General features: G+C 39.8%; 3 protein-coding genes across 3 annotated transcripts; 1 reads left to right on the forward strand and 2 right to left on the reverse strand.

Annotated features, from left to right (window-relative positions):
- Window positions 1–360: 360 nt before the first annotated feature.
- On the reverse strand, window positions 361–8092 carry LOC122668463 (protein ALTERED PHOSPHATE STARVATION RESPONSE 1-like). Its single transcript, XM_043865028.1, has 5 exons — window positions 6767–8092; window positions 6550–6627; window positions 6091–6305; window positions 1272–1495; window positions 361–1092 (listed from the first exon to the last, which is right to left on the reverse strand). Exons 1-5 carry the CDS (start codon window positions 7746–7748, stop codon window positions 441–443), a joined length of 2151 nt encoding a protein of 716 aa, XP_043720963.1. The 5' UTR covers window positions 7749–8092; the 3' UTR covers window positions 361–440.
- A 6357-nt stretch (window positions 8093–14449) lies between these two features.
- On the forward strand, window positions 14450–19566 carry LOC122668453 (probable beta-D-xylosidase 7). Its single transcript, XM_043865020.1, has 6 exons — window positions 14450–14879; window positions 14976–15278; window positions 15652–15821; window positions 15959–16056; window positions 17819–18583; window positions 18808–19566. Exons 1-6 carry the CDS (start codon window positions 14481–14483, stop codon window positions 19392–19394), a joined length of 2322 nt encoding a protein of 773 aa, XP_043720955.1. The 5' UTR covers window positions 14450–14480; the 3' UTR covers window positions 19395–19566.
- Window positions 19567–20428: 862 nt separating this feature from the next.
- Window positions 20429–21926, reverse strand: LOC122668472 (annexin D8-like). Its single transcript, XM_043865034.1, has 4 exons — window positions 21833–21926; window positions 21382–21533; window positions 21072–21290; window positions 20429–20978 (listed from the first exon to the last, which is right to left on the reverse strand). The coding sequence occupies exons 1-4, from the start codon at window positions 21900–21902 to the stop codon at window positions 20451–20453; spliced, it is 969 nt and encodes a 322-aa protein (XP_043720969.1). The 5' UTR covers window positions 21903–21926; the 3' UTR covers window positions 20429–20450.
- Window positions 21927–22533: the final 607 nt, after the last annotated feature.

The following is a 22533-nucleotide window of genomic DNA, read 5'->3' on the forward strand; positions in this document are numbered from 1 at the left end:
GAGTTGTAGGTCATATGCAAAAAGAAACCATGGAAAAATCTAAGACTATAATATTGGTTTTAAGTAACCGATCCAAATCATTCTCTAGATATCCAATAGTTAGATCAGCCTTTACCATCTTTCCATGCAGCACAACTAAGTGTGCAGTCAGGAGGCCATAAACTTTTTCCATGAAGGGGGTTTATATAAGAATCAGGAAAAATAGGTTTATACTTTATAGTGAATTGGGTATAATTTAAAGAGAAAAAAAATCCCCAAGGAAGGACTTTTATTAATCACACAATTTTACAGATTCCTATGGTCCTACCAAAAGATAGATCTCTTTTATCTTCTCAAATTTCATTTTAGAACACACCCTATAAATCAACCCATTACTTTATTCAAATAATTGTCTGAGGTTTGTTGCCCCTGTAACTTAATTACAACACCTTTCCTCACAGTCAAATAGTCCTGCAATTTGTATATGCAATCCTTGCTGCATCACTTTCCTTCCTTACGTCTTCATACATTTTCAGGGAAGTCTCTGCAAACTTGGTCAGTTGGTCAAGTGCCTTCATCAAACCTGAGTGAATGCAGCTCAGGTTTGAATTATTTTCATGCTTCTCAGACTCCCTATTTTCTGATCCACCACTGTTATCTGAATCTTGGGACTCTTTTTTCTTTTGTTGATCCTCCACCTGCTGCTCCATTGAATTGCGTACATCAGATGCTAAGGCTTTGATGGCATCAGTAAGCTCTCCAGATGGCAAGGTTCTGATCTTAGCTGACCAGTCGAGACACAGAACAAAAATAGGTGGAGCCAGATCCCGACGGGGGCAGAAGCCTCTCCTTACCCTGGAGCGCTCTTGAGGTAGTAAAATGCAGTTTTGGAGCCAGCCATTGAGAGCTTCTACATAAGATCTGTGAGCTTCAATCCAGTCTGCAAAGCTTGAGCCAAAGCACTCAATCTCAAGTTGGAGGTGAGCCAACACCTGCCTGTGAGAATCGCCCCGCCCAGGCCCTAGTGTTGAGTTCTTTGAATGGTAGGCAAGTGAAATTGTAATATATTGTGCATGGTGGCATTCAAGCATCGCTTTCCACATCCGGATCAATCTGCGGAGGGCCCACCAATATGAATCTGATTTTTGTTATAATTAGATACACATCTCACAGGTGTCCAATCTTGACAACAATACAGTTGGTTTGAAAACCAATAGAAATCAGAGGAATCAACTCATGAACAAAGGCTCAAAATAAAGATGAACGAAAGAATTAAAAAAAAAAAACTTTACCCCAGTATCAGCTCTACAAGCTGTGGTTGCAACTCTTCATCCCTTAATTTCTCAATTCGTTTTGCTATTGAATCAACTGCATGTATAGCCACTCTTATTCTTGAATGGAGATCCTTTACGACTGCCCGAGTTGTGTCAATCACTTTGGGGCTCATATCCCTAGCAAATTGGTGCCTGAGCTGGTCACACTTCTGATCATACACCTTCTTGATGGACTCGCTAGCCTATAAGGAACAAAGGGACAAAGGAGTAAATTGTTTATGTTCAATTTCATGGTGTAAATAATGCTGTTCATAGTGTAAAGGTGATGGAGGACTCAATCATGTTGTACGCCAAAAACAAAGCCCATAAATAGGAAATAATGTCCTTTCTCAAAGTATTCTGCAATGATTTTAATGGCAGCTTCGGAGACTAGCAGATTCAGGATCAAGTCGTAATAAAAAAATTAACTTTTCTCAATCACAATATAATAAAAATGCCACGGAAAGAAGGAAGGTTTCGTCCAAACCCTCACAAATTCATGATAATTTTTTTTTTTTTTGGTTTTGGGGGGGGGGGGGGGGAATGGTTCCGTAGACAAGTATCAGTTGACAAAGTGGTTTGTTTCTATCGTGTGGAGAGCCAACGAGGCCAGTCCAACTATTTGGATAGATAGAACACCCCTTGGACTGTCTACATGTCAATTGTGTGAGCCAATTCAACTGTGGGGCCAACCGTTTAATGATTTGTCCCTCCTATTTTTACCCATATAATCAGTGGAGAGCTGAGGTGGCAATACCTGCCGTTGGATAGGTAGGAGTTACAGGTGTAATGGGTAACAATTTCAGCCCCTAAAAGCATACAAAAGGAAGCATTGTAAACTCCATGGAAGCAATTCTTATTTGGCAACACCAGAAGATGAGGAGCCAACATGGGAGATAGGGTAATTATGAGGTTTTCAAGTAGCTACTTTGTGAAGGGTAATTTTTTATTTTCGGCCAAGGGTAATTTGTAGTTTTAGTCCAGAGATATTTTCGTAATTTCAATGTTTTGTAGCTCCTTGGAGTCCAAGTTTTATATTTCACAGAGACTAATTCACTTAAAGCTTACGCTTCTAAGACTTGGGAGTCACAAGTTATTTAGAGGTTAAGTTTCTTTTTCTTGCAACTTGAAGAAAGTCCACGCTTCTTTTTCCAAAATAAATGCAATCAGAAAATTTTACAGCATATGGAGGTGTGACTACTTCCATTTCTAGGTGTGATTGCCTACATTCTTCCTCTTCTTCTTCACTTTATTCTCTGCAATTCCTGCATAGAACCTTGCTGTCCTGCATAAACTCTAACCTAATCCATCAGCCAGAAATGTTTCCCTCACCCCCAACTCACTACATGCTTGAAAGCAGATAGGGGATAGGTAGGATGAACCGTAGGTTCAGATTACACACTCCGTTTAACAAGACACTAGTAAGACCCAAAACACAAATAAGTCAACAATAAGGTCAAAAGTTAACCTTATCAGATGGAGTTCAAATTCTGGTCAAAGATAGGTTGATGTTAGATTAACAAAGCCTCAAAAAGACAGCAATAATTCAACAGTCAAATTAAGATTAATTAACACAAGAACAAATCTGGAAAACAAAAAAAAGAAGCAGAATTGGAAGATTTAAATGTCCCCAGATCAGCAGAACTGATCTACCCCAGGTCTTGTTCGAAGGTCTCTTTTAGGGAGGTCTTGAATTCCCCAAAAGATTGGGATGAACCGGATGATCTGCTGGTCAGATCTCCCAACAGCCACTGTCGTTAATAATAGGGAGAAAAAAACCACTTGTATTGAAATCCTTGGGCAGGTTATGAAATTGCAGAAAACAATGGAGTGCTTACTTGAATATTGATGGAGAAGAAGAAGATATGACTAAGCATCCCACTTAGCCTCGATTGGAGTCTCACCAGCCATTAATGGTATCTCAGTATCTCACCACATAACATGGCATCTCACAGCGTAAAGAAAAGGCTCAAGCCAAAATCTCATTAATTAAAATTTGTGTGTCATGCTGTAGTCCCTTACTGACTCAAAACAGGGCTGCACTTATGAAATCCTAATCCAGCCTAACTAAAACACTTAATAACAATTAAAATAAAGAAATATACTTAACTAACTAATCCTGTATGCCTAGTCTGTACCCATATTATAGGCCCATTAAAGTGGCCCAACACAATGCTTATTTCTAAAAAGCCATTTAGGTGATTTAACTGCATCAAAGCTCTTCAGTTAAAACCCTCTCATTCCCACCATAGGCTTCAACATCTTGCCCTCCCAAAGTAAACTACATATTTTCCTTCCTTAGACTTGCCATCCTGGACTCTGATTTCTCAGTTTTGGTACCAAAGCTAAACGATCCTGCATCAGGTGGATAGGTCATTTGTCAAATTTCAGACCTACAACCAACCATACAACCCAATATGCAAGTGAACCAAAATTAACCAGTTGATTATGTCACATGGTGTAATGTTTTTTCAGCAGGAACTCACCATGTAAGCAAAGGAAATGTGAGCACCAACTGCACTGCCACCTGGCAGATAAAAGTGCCATACTTGAGTAGGCGTGCTTATTTATAGAAACTGCAATTTTCTTGGGTCTTACAATTCAACAGAAATCAGAAGAAGACCATGATTTTGGTATTGTTTGAAACCAAAAATCCTACTATTCAAATTTAGTCATGTCACTGCCCCCGATGTTTCTTTCAAGAGTTATTGACTTAGGTTGACTGTATTTTTTCCCAAAAGCCCACCGCCAAACACCCTCCCCCCAAAAAAAAACAAAAGAACAAAGAAACACACTCCTTCAGATTTCAAGAAAATCCTGCAATGGTTTGGTCATGGAACTTATTTAGTATATATTCTATCTATTTGTTATACACCAAGGATCATTTTGACGAATATTGTAGACCTATTCATGGTCAAATTGATGCAGGAGAATCTTGGACCGGGCCGATCCAACTGGCGGACCCCACATGAGATGAACAACATCTTTTATTTTTAGTTTTCTTTTATTTTCAGTCTATTTATCTTTTATTTTTAGAATGTGTTTGTTTCAGTTTCTATTTAGGAGTTAGTTAGTTGGTAGGAAGTTATAACTTCCTGTTTGAACTGCTTCCTCTAAAAGGCCGACCTTCGGTGGACTATCCAAAGGGGGACACGGGTGGATAAATAATTTTTTAACACCTGCCCGCTCCCAGGTGGACTCAATACCGTGACCCCTACCTGCTCTGATACCATGTTGGAATCGAAGGTCGGCCTTTTAGAGGAAGCAGTTCCAACACTTCCCCTCCAACAAATGGTTGATGTAACTTCTTCCTCCCCCCCCCCCCCCCCCAAACGATTTATTTTCATTTTATTAAAAGGCTGCCAACAGCCATGTAAAAAGGGGAAACATAATGGAAAAATGAAAAGAATTTGATGCTTGGAGCACCTTTTCTCTCCCTTCTTCTACCTTCATCTTCTCCTTTCCTTCTTCTTCTTCACTTTTCCTGATCCCCCTCCCCCCAAATCAAATTCTATATTACCAGCCATTTACGTTACTGCTGTGATCATTTTGGTCCGTTCCCCACACAAATAAGAGAAGGGATATCATTAAAGATCATTGAACTTCCATGCATCAAATTCCAAAATGAAACTAGTGGTTTTATTGGGAGGCTGCTTAACAAAAGTGAGAAAGCCATCATACTCGGAACAAAGAAAGGCATGATTCATTTCCAAACAGATTGACACAATGAACTCAAATATTTGCAGACTGATGAAACAAGGGGAAAAAAAACTAGGGTACCTATTGAAGAACAAGATGATAAAAATTATGGGAACACCATTGCTAATGATATAGGCATAACCATTTTGGCCAAGTTGAAAAATTGATACTTGAGTTGATGACAAGATAGTTTTTATAGTTTCTGGAACCTTCCAATTAGGCAGATGCTTTATTTCCAAATAGGTATAAGTAGAATTAACTATAGATGACTAACCCTCTCTTTCTTCACTATTTCTGGAAATAGATACTTTATGGGAAAAAAAACTCTGTCCGGGAGTGTGGCCTACGCCAGCACTCCCATGAGTCTATCTCTCTCCTCCCCATATGAAAAGGCACCTCTGCCTCCTTGTTTTGAGGAGGAGAGATATAGACACATGGGAGTGCTGGTGTAGGCCACACTCCTGGACAGAAAACTGCTTCCCATACTTTATATACTTTTTATTTGTTAGCTGAATAATAAATTGATTAATGTTTACGGAGTAAAATAGTAATTATGAAATATTAGAGAATAGGTCATTAAATAATTCTTTGTTAGTAGTTTTCATAGCTTTCTTAAACTTACAAAGGAATTTTTACAGATGGAATTCTGTTTTTCCCCCCAAACTAATGAACCTATACAACAACCTAAATTAATGAACCTATGTTCCATGAAAATGCAGAGAGATTCTTTCAAAATGTTCAAAATTTTTTTTGTAAACTCTGCTTTACAAATATCTACATGCGAAAGGTTCTGTTGGATCCAAATCTGTGACTGCTCTTTAATCTTTAATTGATCCTTCAAATCTGCGACACACCAACTGCTAAAGCAGGCAGTCCCCCCAGCAAGCAGAACACTTCTCACAAGGAAATGATATAACATAATAATCAGTCATGCACGACAATATGAAGAACTGATCCAAAAATTAGAAAGACAACGTATGATCCAAGTCAGAAAAGGCAAATACAATAATGATAAGCCAATTGAAGTGCATGCAGAACAACTAAACAATAGACTGAATAAGGGAATTCTTTTATGGACTAAACATGTCAAATCAAGTACCTTAACTTCATCATATAGTTTCCTCTCCCATGCATACAGTCGGTCTAAGGTGGAGGAATGGCTCCCCGAGATCATGCAAAACTCTTCGAGAACTTCACTCCCACTGTCATCAATGTCATCTTTTGATGTCATTGCAAGAGGATTCCTAGACGAAGATGATTGTGATGATATTGACCGGTTCCAAGTAATAACTTTTGTTGTATGTTTTGGAGTTTCTACACAGACATCAAGAGATTAGAAGCCACTAGAAATATAACAATAGCATTTTACCTACATTGTTTCTAAACGTGCGCTCATTAAATAGTCCATATAGTGGCAATAGACACTATATTGAATGGAAACAACTTCTGAGTTCTGGCACTTTGACAAGGAAAATTTTGGAGCATTATTAACCTCCTAAATGATGCAGGACCATGTTAATGGGAGTTTCTTCCTGTCTATTTGTCAATGAAAACCTACCATCAGTGACAAGTGTGTTTTCACGCCAGCAACAAACTAGCTCAAAGGCTGCCGTAAGTACAGAGTGAGGTGAATTCCCTGCACATCCATTTAATTTGAATGAGAATGGAGATGGTAAATGTACATCAATGGTTACCTAAAAAAAACCTATTCAAAATCCATACGAACATCCTCAATGGTAAATCAAAATTTCCCATAAAAAAACTTGGTGGAATACCTTTGGGCTCAGAACAGCTGAGACGGATTTTATTTGCTTCAAGCATTCTGGAGACCTCCTTGCCAGATTCAGATGCTCTGAGGAAACGATGCTCAATATCTTTTATGCTCGACAAAAAATCTTTAGCTCTGTGGGTGATGAACTCAGAAGGATCCTCCCTATCTGCAGATAACCCTTTCTCTGGCTCTATTGATTGTACTTCCGAGGTAATACCATTGAAGGATCCTGCATTTGGCATTGCCCATTTGTCGGTAGATTTACTTTGAGATGGAGCTGCTGAATCACCACAAGTTTCATGCGTCTGTTCAGATTCTGGCTTTACTGATCCTGTAAAGATTTCACCGTTCCTTTTTGAATCGTTCTTCTCCAATTTCTCCCCTGCCCCATCAATAAAAGGAACAACTTCCTCTCCCCTGGACTGTCTCAACTCAGACATGTAGAAATTCCTATCGAATCCAGTCTCAGCAATAAACCTGAAGCTCTCTGCTTCATCACCAGGATTAAAATAGTCCCACGAAAAGCTGACCCCGGGTGGAGGGGGAGGCGGGGGTAGGGGGAAGTTCAGGGACTCCTCGTCCTCCACAAAACTATTCAAGGACGGATTAATACTAACAGACACTGCAGTAGTTCCTCCCAATCTCATGTAACTCAAGTTGGAGACTGGAGGTGAAAGGGGACATTCGTTGTGTAGTGGTGAATCCAAAGTCTCAGCAATGTGGGAAGGAGATGGAGATGGGTACGAGGAGTGAGAAGGGGTTTTATCAAGTTCAGTTGCAGAAGTAGAGAGGGATGATTCCATCAATACCTCGGCCTCTGCGTATCGCCGAAGAGCAATACCAATGTTTCGGAGAGATTGAACGTAACAGAGTTGAGCAGCCGCAAGAGAGCACCTAGAATCGATGGCTTGCTTGATAAATCGCTTCCGCTCCTTACAGAGCCGAAGCGCCTCATTCTTCTCGCTTCTAGAGCTCGAACAACCCATTTCGCACTCGCAAAAGCCCACTTCAGGAAACGAAGTTCATTATCGAAACTCCCGCTTAAATGACCGCTTTTTAAATGCTGTGGGTCGCGGTTGCTCCCCTCGAAATCCACCGTTTCAGGGGGAAAGCAACAGCAAACATTGAAATACAGAAGAGTGAAGACTCAGTTAAGTGTAACCAACCTCCCACAAACGATTCAAACTGAAACCAACAATACAAACTAAGTCACTTGTTAGAATGTTTGTTCGACCCTTCACTCTGATACCAAGGAGGCAAGGAATGCAACAATCCTTCTCACCCTAAAGCAGCAAAGTTCTCAACCAAATCAAAGGAGGAAAAAAAAACCCACCTCGACAACACCCATCTACTGAAACCCAACGAAAGTTATGAAATAAAAAATGATAAATGCAAACGGGTGGCTAGCTACGTATTGTAGCTTTCAGAACTCTCGTGCTCTGTGTGCGAAACATAGGACGTTTAGCTGAGACCCTCGTGCTCACAGCAGAGTAGTTGGGGAGTTGTGAAGTTATTACCGGAAATAGACAACCTGAATCAATAGAGAAAACGAAGTGCGGTCCCTGAAGCGAAGTGTATTTTCTGGTTAGAAACTATTGACTTGCAGAAAGAGTAGAGAGAGGAGGTGAAGGGAATCTGCAGCAGGCGATTCTAGGAAGGATCTCGTAATGTGGGAGAGGCGCATGAGGTATTATCAGCTTTAGAGTAAAAAATGGAAAGAGATAGGGGATGGGATTGTCAAAAGCCAAAAGGGTAAGAAACAGAGTACGCTCTCTGCGTCTCAGTCGGCCAGTCCCAACTCCCAAGTTCCCATTTCTTCTCTACTATCACTCCCATCTATCTCAGTGCGTAGCTTACAGGGAGAGAGAAAAAAGAGAGCGCATTAAACCATTAAAAAGAATCGAGAGGTAAGTCAGTCCTTGCAACAGTGGAGCTGTCAGGTCAGGTTCAGTGACTCAAAAGGGAGCCTTGCCTCGAGAGAGAAGAAGAAGAAGAAAGGGAGAGTCTTCCATTAAAAGAAATTGATTTTATGACAAAAATACCCTTAGGTTTCCCGAGGAGTGCTCTCTAATTCTCTATCGGCTCCTTCAAGTCTGGTTTGTTTGTTTGGGGGAATGTTTGATTCTTATTAGTTATATTGGCGGCGGGACGGAGGGAGGGAGGGATCTGTGCAGGTCGTGAGGAATCGTTATCCCCTCCAATTCGTTGCATCCTCCAAACCTTTCAATTCTTCACATGGGGGTGGAAATGATCACCTATCCCTTGCCCAAAAACACTGTCCAAAGTGGGATCCACTGTCCCTTATTAGAAGAATTGGAGGAATTGGAGGTGCCCACGAATTAGAAGTGATAATTATTCGGGCCATAGGGGTGACTGTTCAAGTTCGCGTACGTACTTGAACGACTCTCAACCATTCAGATGGAACATTTCACTATGAGTCGTGAACATTCCCTGCAAGGTGAAAAGGGTTTCTGTAAGGCAGCATGCCTCTGCGCTAGCACTTGCCAATGGGACCATTCATGGAAGAAATCAATAGGGGTGAGTTTTCAGCTTTCCATGGGTGCAGGGAGGTCATTTTGCACCCCTTTATGTTTGGGTACAGCGATCATATTAACTTTCAGGTTCATTTTCTAAAAATAAGAGGGGGGTCCCTATTGAGCTGCTGGCCTGCACCAAACGGGGGTCAATGAGGACACTTGGGGCATTCATTATATAGGAATGGGATTTTTCATTTCATAGTGGTCATTTATCCTTCAATATCATTTTCTCTAAAAAGGGAAAAAGAATCATGAAAAACAACAGAGGATCACGAAATGATTGCCAAGCCCACCACAAAAGGTGAAAATCCGGCCCCAACTGATGTTTTGTACACACCCATCGGCTCTTATGCTGGTGTAGGGATCACATTGCGTTTTAGGGAACCCTCTTCCATTCTTAAATTACCTCCCTGCCCTTCTCTCTGTAATAGGATTAAAAACCAGAATGAGGATCTGAATTGGTCCAGTAGTTTTCGATCTAGTTCAGTTGGAATTGGTACCAAATGTATCGGAATCAGCAGCAACAAGCAGAACCCGACAAAACTCCTACACAAAGGCCGATTCAAATTGAGGGGAAATCAGAATTGCTCATGGCCATTTTGGATCTAAATAGGCTGATTGATTTGATGTGATTATTTAAATCAGCCTAGTCCCATTTTTATGAGAAGAGAAAGATGGTGGAAGCTTGGATTTTTGAGGAATTAAAAAAAAAGGGAAAGAAAATGTTACTCAACTCGTATGCTAGCGCTTCTTGTTTCTATCTCTCCTCTCTCTAATGAAATAACATATTTGCTTCTATTATGAGAGGAGAGAGATAGACACAAAAAATGTTGGCGTACCTTATGCAGTCGGCCATCGTTCTCTCTTTAATTTTTTTATTATTATTAATTATAAGACATTTTGAGAGTAATACAATTTACCCAACTAGAACCCTCTTTCCAATTGAACCAACTTACATTACCATCAGGTCACCACCTAAGCACCTACCACTCGCCTCTCCATTTGCACATTTTGCTACTTTGTGGTGCTAATGTTGCCTCCTTCGTGGCAGCATGGATTTAAGTATTGGTATTTATATCAAGGGAAGCAGTTTTTGTACGATATTCCTATGTGTCTATCTGTCTCCTCCTTAAAACAAGGGGGTATAAGTGTCTTTTCACATGGGGAGGAGAGAGAGAGACTCATGAGAGTGTTGGCATACGCAACACTCCATAACAGAGATCTTTTTTCCTTATATCAATATATATAAATAGGTATCAAATTTCTTGTCTAACTGCGTAATGTAGACTAACGCCTATTTTTTCGTTTGAGAATACAAAATCAACTTAGAATGGATTCCAATATTGTATATCAAACCATGAAACAGTTTTTCTTTTTTCTATTTTCTAAGAACTATGAAAGAGTGTAACTTTAATCATGGCTGTTGAGAAAAGAAGTTATTATAATCTCATGATACTTTGAAGTTTTATGGGACCTGGATATTGACAATAATTGCAGTGATCTTGTGATTGTAGGGTCACAAGACTCACAAGTGACAACTCACATGTTAGCATGGAAGGAAGGGTAAAATCACAGGACAAATGAAAAAGCAATAAAGGGACAGGAAATCCATCAAATCATGTACTATTAATGATCAGAGGGTAGATCTTTTGAGGATCGACTTAAAAATGAAGGGCACTTTGTTGTGGCGCAAGAAAACAGAACTTTGCAACCTATCAAAACTAGAGAACGCTAGCAAAGCGTTCAAACAAGTTGACTTTTGAGCATGGTCTTAGCTTATGGTACCAATGATGATGGTACAGATTATCAAATCAATCATTCCAAGTTGATATTGGTATCATGGTTTGAAGAATCGGTATCATATTTTGCATCAGCATCAGTAGAGGGATTGAGCTCTTTTTCACGCATGGTTTTAGTGTACGGTATCGAAATAGGTATCGATAACACGTAAAATCGATATAATATAGACCTAGATTGACTGTATTGAACAAAAAAAACTAATTGTTTTACCATTTTACCTCTTGTTCGTAGTGTGCTATCGATACGGTATTGGCACGGTATCGATATCGATGACTAACAAAATTGATACATATCACCCGATACGAGTAATACAATATCGATACTTAGAACCATGCCTCCAGGGATCCTAGTGCCTAGGGAGTACCTTGGGGCATCCAACCATTGGGCTGTGTTGCACACATTCTGATGGTTGACTATGTGCGTGCTGGGATGTGTGCGTCACAATCCAACCCTTCGATGCCCCTCTGAGCACTCCCTGGAAAGAAACCATATCCTTAATAGAGATCGATGTTGATTCTTGACCAATCTCATATCATGAACTCTCTTTTTTCTTCTTCTTGGATTGCATTTGATCTTCACATTGTAAGATTTAAAATGGAAAATTTAATCATTTGGCCTCAAGAGGAAGAAAAAAAAAGATTTTTTGTGGACCTCCCTTGCTTTGTGACTGTAATGGCTTCCAGGCATGTTGGTTTCATTTCACATTGGTTATCGCTATGTCTGATTGTCTAATTGTTTTCTACATTGTTTATCGGAATTGGAATTGGACCGGGATTGATCTGAATGATTCTCGAAGCGCAAAATTGATCCATTTATAAAGTGTAGACCAATTTCGACAGGATAAGAATCGAAATCCATGTAGGTTGATTTTTTATTTTGATTCAATCATAATTGGAATCCATCGAGGCTAATTTCCAATTTTATTTATTTAAACATTAAATAAATTAGGGTTGTTCCTTATTTGTTCAGTCCCTAGAGATCAATCCCATAATTGTTTTCATTTACTAAACGATCTTAAAAGTAGGATTGATCGTAGAGATTCTTAGACGTAATTGGAATAATTTTAAAGGTATCCATTGGTTTGTTTTTTTGGTGGGATGATCAATGGAAAATTATCACCTCATTGCCTGCCCGCCAATTTTCTCAATTCTCTCTAATAGAGGGAGGAGGACTCCACCCGATCAGAGTATTCGAACAAGGGGTAGGGTGGTCATTTTTATCCTCTATTAGATAGAATTGAGGAAATTGACGAACAGATAATTTGAGGGGATAAAGATCCTGGGTAGGGGATCCTACACTAGACCACGGCTTCCCTATATTGCAACCCCGCCAAGAGTTGTTCTTGTATATTGTTATTTGGTTTTTTACATTGTGGTTCATCATATAAAGTAAATTTCTATCCAAAAAATAAAAATGAAGTAAATTGGGTGAAAGTTAAAAAGAGACTAATTCTACTCCTCGGTAAACAAAGCTTGCATAGTAATTCAAATGCTACGCCTTGGAGCACTTGGCCATCTTTCCTACATAATTTTTGGTAAAGATCTTTTTTACATAATTATGACCATAAATCAAGTGAATAGTGGCTGACTAAGGGTGTCAATTGGGATGATTTCCGGTATTTGGGATGGGTACACACCAGTATCGATACCAAAGGTGTCAATCCCAGTACCGTCTCATTTAGTAAACGGGACCAAACCTAAGTCTCAGTCTCGATTATTAAGGGGACGAGACGATACAGGTTCCTAAACGATTCTAGGCCCGGTAAAAAAAGGATAAGAACTTTAATGGTTCCGAGATGGTTCCATTATTAGAAAGCAACTTAGAGTACAAACCCAAGATGAATTTCATAGTTTTACTTTTTCAAACTCCCTAAGATCACATGTAAGTTTCTCAAAACGACGTTTAAGAATTAATGAGGACGAAATAAACAAGTTCATATATGGTTTTAGTGCCATCACAAAACAAGTTTAGAAAAATGGAACTAAAGGTCCATTGGCTAAAATCTCCATAAGAGAAAATACATTAAAATACATCAAACTACTGCCATATACCTTCAATACAATAACATGAAATATACCATTTGAAAGGATACTAATAGTTTCGATACCTAACCGATATTTCGATACTGGTACCATTGGAAATCCCATCCTAGAACCATTCTGTCTCATTTATTATTCGGTACCAAAATCAGATCCCAGTACCATTTCGTTTATTAATGGAACGGTCCGATACCAGGTTTTAACGAGACGGTTCTTAGACGGTTCCCAATTATGGTCCCAAATTAACACCCTTAGGCCGACCCGAAATTTAGAAAGAATTTTCTTTCTCAATAGACAATATTGATCGGTCATGTAACATCCATTGCGTCGCCCCCATCATGTAACTACAAGATGTTTTGGATTATTCTTACAAAAAAAAAAAAAAGATTTTTTGGATTACCATATTCATTCATGAAAGCACCTATCTCTCTTTTTATACATAGCCCTTAGTTTTTCTTACCCCCGCTGAAGTTACTACTCTACAAAATAAAAAATCTCCCTACTTGACACCCTGAGTGTTCCATTGGCCACGGCCTGGTATAGCAGCCACACAACCTAGCAAGGATCTCTTGCGTTAAGTAAATATTCATTTTTTTTATGAAAGTGTAATTACACAAACCACACATCAATCCCAAAAGGTTAACTGACTTTTAGGACTATAGAATAGTGGATATAAACAATAAATACCACTCACACACCCTGTGTGAGACTAAACCCACACACCTTTTCCTATTTTTTGATTGGTGTGTGGTTTGTGTGATTACACTTTCATAAAAAAAAAGGAAAAAAATAAATATTCATCTTGAACGAGTCCAAAACCATCTTTTATATAATCCGGCCGGTACCCGATCCCCCAAATCATGTTTCCATTTCTTGGTTCAGGTACGAAGAGGATCCGGATCAGTCGGTTTGAAGTTTGAAGTTTGAAATAAGGGTAGCTCTGTCCTTTCATACGTCGAGTGAGAGCTTGGAGGGATGGGGTTGGGGAAGAGACTTATCTACTTTCAAGGCGGGCTGTATTTCCGTGCGCCCAACTTTGCCCCACATACAAGGTGATAGAAAGTACCGCCTTGCCCCTGCCCGAGCGTCTTGTATGTGAGGCAAAGTTGGACGCACGAAAATACAACCCGCCTTGGAAGTAGAGGAGTCGGATCCTGGGGTTGGAGGGATGGGAGAGTGAGAACCTAGTTACTACTTACATATATTTAGGAAGGCAAAATGACATAAAGACTAGAAGTTAAAGCAGAGCCTTCCGTTTCCCTGTAGCTTTGACTGATTACTGAGGAGAGGCACGAGGCAGTGAGGTCTGAGAGAACCCATTACCATTTGCGATATTCAGAAAATGAGACTCAAAAGAGAGTTTCTTCTCTTCTTCGTTCTTCTGGTTCTCCTTGCCTCGGCTGGTGTGAATGTGATTGTGGCTCAGCAACCTCCATTCACTTGCGGGTCACCCAATTCCTTCCACTTCTGCAAGGTATCCCTACCCATCAGTCAAAGAGTGCGAGACCTCGTCTCTCGTCTCACCTTAGACGAAAAGATATCCCAACTCGTCAACACAGCTCCGGCGATTCCTAGACTCGGAATCCCCAGCTATGAATGGTGGTCCGAGTCCTTACATGGCGTTTCCGCTTCAGGAAAGGGCATCCGATTCAACGGAACGATTCGCTCCGCCACAAGCTTCCCTCAAGTCATCCTCACTGCCGCATCTTTTGATGCCCATCTCTGGTATCGCATCGGACGAGTGAGTTACTGATAACTCTGTTTCAATTTTCAAGTTTATCCTTTCAATTTCTCTCTTTTTTCACCAAATTGGGTTGTGTTTGTGTCTTCTGTGAAGGCTATTGGAATCGAAGCTCGAGCAGTCTACAATGCGGGACAAGCTATTGGAATGACATTTTGGGCACCTAACATCAATATCTTCAGGGACCCAAGATGGGGAAGAGGGCAAGAGACACCAGGGGAAGATCCATCTGTAACGGGTAGGTATGCGGTCTCGTATGTGAGAGGCATTCAAGGGGATTCTTTCGAAGGTGGGTTGCTCGGTTATAATCATCTCCAAGCTTCAGCTTGTTGTAAACACTTCACTGCTTATGATTTGGATAACTGGAAGGGCAACACTCGATATGTCTTCGATGCTCGTGTAAGTATAAACTGAAAAGCTTTAGTTTTTTATCGATTTCTTGTTGCTTTTTAGCATTGAAATGCGTAAAGATACCCTTAATTGAAGTGTTTTAAGTGATTGAAACATTGTTCAAACCCATATCGTCTTTCGAAGTTTGAACGTCATAAAAAAATTGAAATTCAAAAAGGGTAATTAGTTTATTATTGGGATATGGGTGAATTATTATCTTTTTCCTCTGCTTTTGGTGGAAAAGTAAAATGGACAACCGTTAATTGAGGGACTTTAATGGTGGAAAGGGATTGGTAAATGGGTCTCTCTCTCTCCGTCTCTTTGAGTTTCACTCTTTTATTGGACATTTCTAATCGAATTGAAACTTGGTTATGGCGCACAGGTATCGTTGCAGGATTTAGCAGATACATACCAACCTCCATTCCAGAGCTGTATCAAAGAAGGTAAAGCTAGCGGGATTATGTGCGCTTATAACCGTGTTAATGGAGTCCCGAACTGTGCAGATTTCAATCTATTAACCAAAACAGCCAGAGAACAATGGGATTTTCATGGGTAAACCGACACCAACCATCGATCAATTCTCAAATTTTTTTTGGTCTCTTTCAGTACATAATATAGTGGCGGTGTGTTTGTGTAAAAATTTCCTCGAGACGGATGGGATAAGACTAATTTTGGTGGTCTGTGATCAGGTACATCACATCAGACTGTGATGCAGTTTCTATCATCCACGATGCTCAAGGATATGCTAAAACACCGGCTGATGCGATAGGAGCTGTTCTTCGAGCTGGTACGTTCGTTCGTGTGGCCCCCACATAATCCCCACTAATTATTAAATCATTTAACTTTAGTTTTAAGAGTGCTTTTTGGTCACCAAACGGAGAGGAACACGAGTTCATGAATTTCCTTTTTCTTCTTCTGCGTCGGTGGCTCGTGGCATATTTTGGATTTTGTATCGTTTGTCCTTTAGTGCGTCAAAGCCCATACTCTGGATCCCACATCTTGTAGATAGGGCATGGGCAGTCCGGTTCGATTTTTGTTGGTTTTTGTGGTTTTTGTACATATCAGGTTGGATCGAATCTGTTTATAAAAATAAAAGATCAGTTTTGATCCATTATAGGTTTTTTCTTTTAATGGTCCTTTATCCGTCTATTATTGATCTAGTCTCAAATTTTCATATATATATAAATATATTTAAATTTAGGGCAAGAGATGGGCTATCTCGTGTTGTAGTGTTTGCACTAACGTGGGAACCAATGAGAGCATGCATAGGAGGATCTATCTGAAGAGCACAGATCGCGTCCTTGTACAAGTACTGTCCAATGCTCTCCAAGGCCAGTCACATGGAATCCACAGTAGAGGAGTGGATTCCATGTGATTGGCCCTGGAGATCATTGGACGGTATTTGTACAAGGACACTATCCAACCTCCTATCTGAATGGGATATTTTATTTCATTAGGGGTTGAGCAGTAAATTTACGCAGTCTTATGTCTCGGTATTGAACCATGCGACTAGTTAATGTTCTTTTCCCCCTTAGTTTTAATGATTTTTCTTGTTCCAATCCAAATGATCGATTTTGATTTTTGATGTGTCTTATTGGTTGGTCTAGCCATTTTGGTTTTTCTTTTTTAATGGTTTTTAAAACCTAAAATCAACACCGAACCAATAAGGAGTTTGGTTGATCAACTGGTCTGGGCTCAAATTTAACACCCATATTGAATCCTGTGGCCAATTGGGCCAGCGGGTGGCTCCTTTTCCTATAAATCTGGGCCTGTTTTGCCCGTTTTGTGCAGGGTTCTGGTTTCCTTGGCTTGTATTGTACGACAGCATTGGAATATAAAATGGCCGGCTGAGCCCACCCCATTTTCTATGCAAAACTTTGGTACTTGCAACTTTAATAATACACACAAAATTTTCCTGCAAACCGGGCAGACTATGATACTTGCACCTTCTATATAGACAAAATTTTCCTGCAAACCGGGCAGCCCGTGATCACCGGCGCAGAAATGGAATCCTATTCCCATTTGGAGAATTTGAAAAAAAAACAAAAACTAAGGGGTATTTGCGAACCCATATGGGGGATTATTCCATTTTGATGCAGCCCGGTTTGTAAGAAATTTTCCCCCTTTATACATCTTATTCTATTAGATCATGATCTCTGTGTTCCTGGAGAGAGATTCATAATATTTGGTTCTGTTGGGAATAATCTCACATGGGTTAGTCTAGGATCTTGAGTGTCTTTCATATATTAGTTGGATCTCTTCACATACTAGTTTGAGCTGTTGGATTAGAATCTTACATGGTTTCACAGTCTCGGGTGTTTAGAATCTAATAGGTTCTATTTGAATTTTTTGCATAATTTGTGTCTGGATTCTGGAATCTAATAGTTGTTTTTATCGTCCTCCGAAAATGCGAAATCGACCTAGAATGCATTCCAAGTACCAAACACAGCCTTAAGAGGTTCTGTGTGGATTTTCTACTAGTATTTCCTCTCTTTTTTTGGAGGGGGGGGGAATTTTCTTGTGCTAAACTGTGACAAACATGACTGCAGGGATGGATGTAAACTGTGGTTCCTACTTGCAGACATACACCAAATCAGCAATTGAACAGAAAAAACTTTTGGAAGCTGACATAGATAGAGCTCTCCATAACCTCTTCTCTATCAGAATGCGTTTGGGACTGTTTAATGGTAATCCAAGGCAACGGCCTTTCGGCAACATCGGTCCCAACAATGTCTGTTCCCAGGAACATCAGGGTCTAGCTCTTGAAGCTGCCCGTGATGGCATTGTCCTGTTAAAGAACTCTGCTAAGCTCCTCCCATTGCCAAAAACCAAATCCATATCTCTTGCTGTTATTGGCCCAAATGCTAACAATGCAACCACACTTGTTGGAAACTACGCTGGCCCTCCATGTAAATCCATTACACCTCTCCAAGCATTACAGAACTATGTCAAGAACACTCAGTATGAAATGGGTTGCAACTCTGTTGCATGTTCTTCAGTTTCGATCGATAAGGCAGTGAATCTGGCAAGAACAGTGGATTATGTGATTATGATCATGGGTTTGGATCAAACACAGGAGAAGGAGTCCCTGGATAGAGTGGATTTGGTACTCCCCGGGAAGCAACAGAGTCTAATCGCGAGTGTCTCCAAAGCTGCAAAGAAGCCAGTGATCTTGGTGCTCCTGAGTGGTGGTCCGGTTGATATTTCATTTGCAAAGCTTGATAATAAAATTGGAAGCATCTTGTGGGCTGGTTATCCAGGTGAAGCTGGTGGAACTGCGCTCGCTGAGATTATCTTCGGAGACCATAACCCAGGTATATCTTATTAACTAATGCTTTTACTTTGGATGGCAGAACACCTCTGATTAGTGAGTGTCTGTGAAGAAACATAAAACTCTCATAATCTTTTCCTTTTCATGTCATATAGATCAATTTTGCCAACAATATAAATGCAAAAACAATAGAAGAAGAAAAACAGTTCCTCTATTACTAAAGAGATTCATCAGTTGAATGAGTTGGCTACTTGTTCTCTCATGCAGGGGGAAGATTACCTGTCACTTGGTATCCACAAGAATACACCAAAGTGCCAATGACGGATATGAGGATGCGACCTGACCCAGCATCCGGTTATCCTGGAAGAACTTACAGATTCTACCAAGGCAGAAAAGTGTTCAATTTTGGTTATGGCCTCAGCTACTCAACTCACTCTTATGAGTTCATCTCTGTTACCAAAGATAAGCTCTACTTAAACCAATCTGCCGACCTTCAGGCAGTTAAGAAATCAGATTCTGGCCGCTACGTTTCTGTGGCAGACATAGGGAATGAACTGTGTGAGAGCATGACATTCTTGGCTGTGATTGGAGTTAAAAATCTTGGGGAAATGTCAGGAAAGCATTCCGTGTTGCTCTTTGTGAGGAAGGCCAAACTCCAACATGGCAGCCCAGTGGAAAGTTTGCTCGGATTCCAGACCTTGCACTTAAATGCCGGGGAAAGAGCTGAAATTAAATTTGCTTTAAGCCCTTGTGACCACTTCAGCAGAGCTGATGAAGGTGGTTCTTTGGTGATGGAGGAAGGATCTCATTTCTTAGTTGTGGGAGAAGAAGAGTACCCTGTAACTGTTATTTGAAATTTTTACTTAGTAACAATGGTTCTGTAGCTTACAAGACGAAAAATAGGGGAAAATAACATCTGGATTTGAGCTTTCAATTTTCATGGTACCATTTGTTCTTTGGTAGGTTGCAGGAGATTGAATGGATACTCATGTTTGTGTCATTTGAAACTAAATGCTTTCCCAAATGTTCGCCATGCCTTCTAAAGTAGAACATTCTTTGGCTCTTCAAATCAATATCTTAGGCATGTGCATTAAAGCCCAATTTAGATTATTCTTTTTGGTATGATAGAAGGTTTAATATGTTTTTTTCTGTCAAAGAAGTCCATAGGGTTTCATGTAACTGACGGAACTCTTATATTAAGAAATGGACCGAGTTTTACTTCAACCACGGTGAAGAGAGAATCTCTTAACCTATGGGTTCTGGTGGTTGGATGGGACTCCTGGAATAGTGTCAAGGGCATTTCAGACTTCATACAACAGGGGGCAGAGGGACTAATGACACCCTAATGGCTAGATTTTCTTCACCCACAGGAAGGAAAACCTTCACCTTAAGAAATAGGACATTATTTTCTAAGCTTCTTTAAAAGCCCATTTTCTCCTTTATTTCCCAGTCAAGTAAGACTCACTGTAAAAAGAGTGGCAAATATAGACTGTCCATGCATATAACTTTGTCTAGTTGAGGCCAACCCCTAACTGGACTAAAGTGCAGAAATTAAAATTAGGAACTAGAGGGGGAGGGGGTAGGTAAAATGATGGTATTCAATCCTAGATTAAATCCCATTTAAAATGTTGACCCTAAAATATCATTTAATTTCCCCAATGGATGGAAAATGGAGAGAAAAGCAAGGAATAGGTGCATATAAAGCATCTATAAAAATTAGTTGACATCCATACATGGGACCATGTTATTTAGTTCAGCTTCAGCCTATGTTTGGCAAGAAAAGAAAAAAAAAAGAAAAAGAGAACAGAATCAATAAATTTTCTTTGCATAATCAAACTGCGTATTTTATTTATCATCGGGCCTGCCGGTGTACACATATTAGTTTACACATGCATAAATAATAGATTTTGTCAATTATGTGTAAGAAGTGCAACAAGAAATTCAGCAATGAAGCCTGTAGCCTTATCAGTGGTATTGTGGTTGAAAACCCTTAAGATGAGGCTCTCTAGTGACCAACCTGTTTTGGCAGCAAAAGCATTGTTAATTTCCTTAATGTCGATTCTAGAGCGTGTAATGACTATTCGAATAAGAACCTCTTGGGAATCACCATTCTGCAGCGTTCTTCGTAATTGCTTTGCAAAGTATTTTTCAGGATATTGGATGCATCTGATAACAACTGAAAGATCCTTTCCAAAAGGTCCACACTTATTTCGCTTAAGCGATTTGGATAACTCATGGCCATAGAGTTGTTTGTAGGAGACCAATATGGCCTTAAGTTGTTCAGTGCTTCTTTGGCTTATAAGGGATATCATGGTCTTCTGATCAAGGGATTTCCCACTCTCCATTGCTTCATACAGTGTCTTGGCATCACACATGGCCATGCTCATATCAACTTTGCCACCACAGTGGCTACTTGACTTCAATACTGCCAACAGAATCTAAGGAGAGCACCAAAAGAAAATTATGTCAACTGAGATGCTGATAAGCTTCATCCTCTTCGGACCTTTGCTATCATTTAATTGAAAGTTTACCTCTTTGAAGCCACCCTTGATATTATGGGAAAGATCCTGTTCCATATCTGAATTGTATAGAGAGAGAAATCCTTGCTTGATAGACTGAAGCATTAAGGACAGGCGAGTACACACCATCTCAATAAGAGTGTTCATGTCCACATTCCCTCCAATAAGTACAGTTCTCACAATCTCAGCATCACGAGCTTGTGGCTCACTCATATGAAGATACACTACCCTCTGTAGATCCACCAAACACAGACATAAAACACAATTTGTATATAACATTATATTGATTGTTTCTGAATTTGGGGGTAGGCTAAGAGCTTACAGCAAATGGGTTGTTTCTTTGAGCATTGTAGAGGATGTGAAGAAGATCTTGGTTGTAGAGCTCATTGTAAGTTTGATGAATAAACCTGAGCTCTTGCAAGTTCCTAGTTGTAAGGATCTCCACAAGCTTTCGCTTGTCGGTTGCACCATTGCCTGCTTTTTTTTGTCATTTTCAATAGACACATTAAATCCTACTCAGTGATCATCCAAGGAAACTGTAACAGACAAGAAGATAGAAGAAAAAGTATTGGCTGTTTGGTTGCATGACTGACCCTTGTCCGAAATTTTTAAACAAAGTTGGGTCTGTTGCTAAACCATCTTTCTTTGAGAGAGAGAGCCAGAGAGATTACACTTAAAGAGTTGAGACACTTAATCCCAGAAACAAATCTAATAAAACTCAAGTTATCTTAGCCACCACACATTCCTGGGAAGAAAGACAAGAATGAGATTACCGGAGAAACAAGAATGAAGATATTGACAGTATAATTCACATCTCCTAGAGACTTGACTGGAACTATCCATCTCTTTAAGAGACTATTCTCTTTTGTGTTTGTAACTGCTACAAGGTCCATGAGCTCCATTTTATAAGGTTAAGATGGCCTCATGTGTCCATCTGAGGAATATTTTTTTTTATCTCTCTACTTTTTCTCAAAGAAAGCATTAGCCATCAACAGAGGAGGGAATATTATCCGAAGTCTCTAAGTCAAGGAACATAGGGAACATATCCTCAATTCCAATTTCAACCGTAATCTGCTTACCACACTTCACTTTCTCTACCAAACCTCTCTTTTCAAAAAAAAATAATAAAACAAATTTTATATATATATAAACAAAGAAGCCGCTGACCTTATAATGCTTTCAATGAACATAATTAAAGGGAAACTCAAAAGAAAACACCAAATATCATTGATGTCAAACATCTAAATCTTTTTTTTTTTTTTTGTTGGGTGGGGTGGGGAGAAGGCAAAATTCTATATATATTAGCATAATAAAATTGGTTATATTTTGTTGGAGAATAATCCCTCATCAGCTACCCCTAAGGCCTTCCATTGCCGCATGTACCTATGAGTCCCTCACAGTAATACAGATTCTGTTTGATGGCTCAATGGACTGGAAGCACTAACTAGTAATGCCTTTTCAGTACCACATTACC

This window comes from Telopea speciosissima, chromosome 1, assembly GCF_018873765.1.
Source record: "Telopea speciosissima isolate NSW1024214 ecotype Mountain lineage chromosome 1, Tspe_v1, whole genome shotgun sequence".
NCBI lineage: Eukaryota > Viridiplantae > Streptophyta > Magnoliopsida > Proteales > Proteaceae > Telopea > Telopea speciosissima.

Bases quoted from the DNA above. Each gene is read 5' to 3' on its own strand.
- LOC122668463 (XM_043865028.1), bottom strand. From the start codon at position 7,748: ATGGGTTGTTCGAGCTCTAGAAGCGAGAAGAATGAGGCGCTTCGGCTC. The intron at 6,306-6,549 runs GTAGGTTTTCAT...ATGTCTGTGTAG, and splicing joins AAACACACTTGTCACTGATG to AAACTCCAAAACATACAACA. The intron at 1,093-1,271 runs GTAAAGTTTTTT...GGCCCTCCGCAG, and splicing joins CTTGTAGAGCTGATACTGGG to ATTGATCCGGATGTGGAAAG.
- LOC122668453 (XM_043865020.1), top strand. From the start codon at position 14,481: ATGAGACTCAAAAGAGAGTTTCTTCTCTTCTTCGTTCTTCTGGTTCTC. The intron at 15,279-15,651 runs GTAAGTATAAAC...TATGGCGCACAG, and splicing joins GATATGTCTTCGATGCTCGT to GTATCGTTGCAGGATTTAGC. The intron at 15,822-15,958 runs GTAAACCGACAC...GTCTGTGATCAG, and splicing joins GAACAATGGGATTTTCATGG to GTACATCACATCAGACTGTG.
- LOC122668472 (XM_043865034.1), bottom strand. From the start codon at position 21,902: ATGGATAGTTCCAGTCAAGTCTCTAGGAGATGTGAATTATACTGTCAA. The intron at 21,534-21,832 runs GTAATCTCATTC...AAAAAAAAGCAG, and splicing joins TCTTCATTCTTGTTTCTCCG to GCAATGGTGCAACCGACAAG. The intron at 20,979-21,071 runs GTAAACTTTCAA...TGCTCTCCTTAG, and splicing joins TCAAGGGTGGCTTCAAAGAG to ATTCTGTTGGCAGTATTGAA.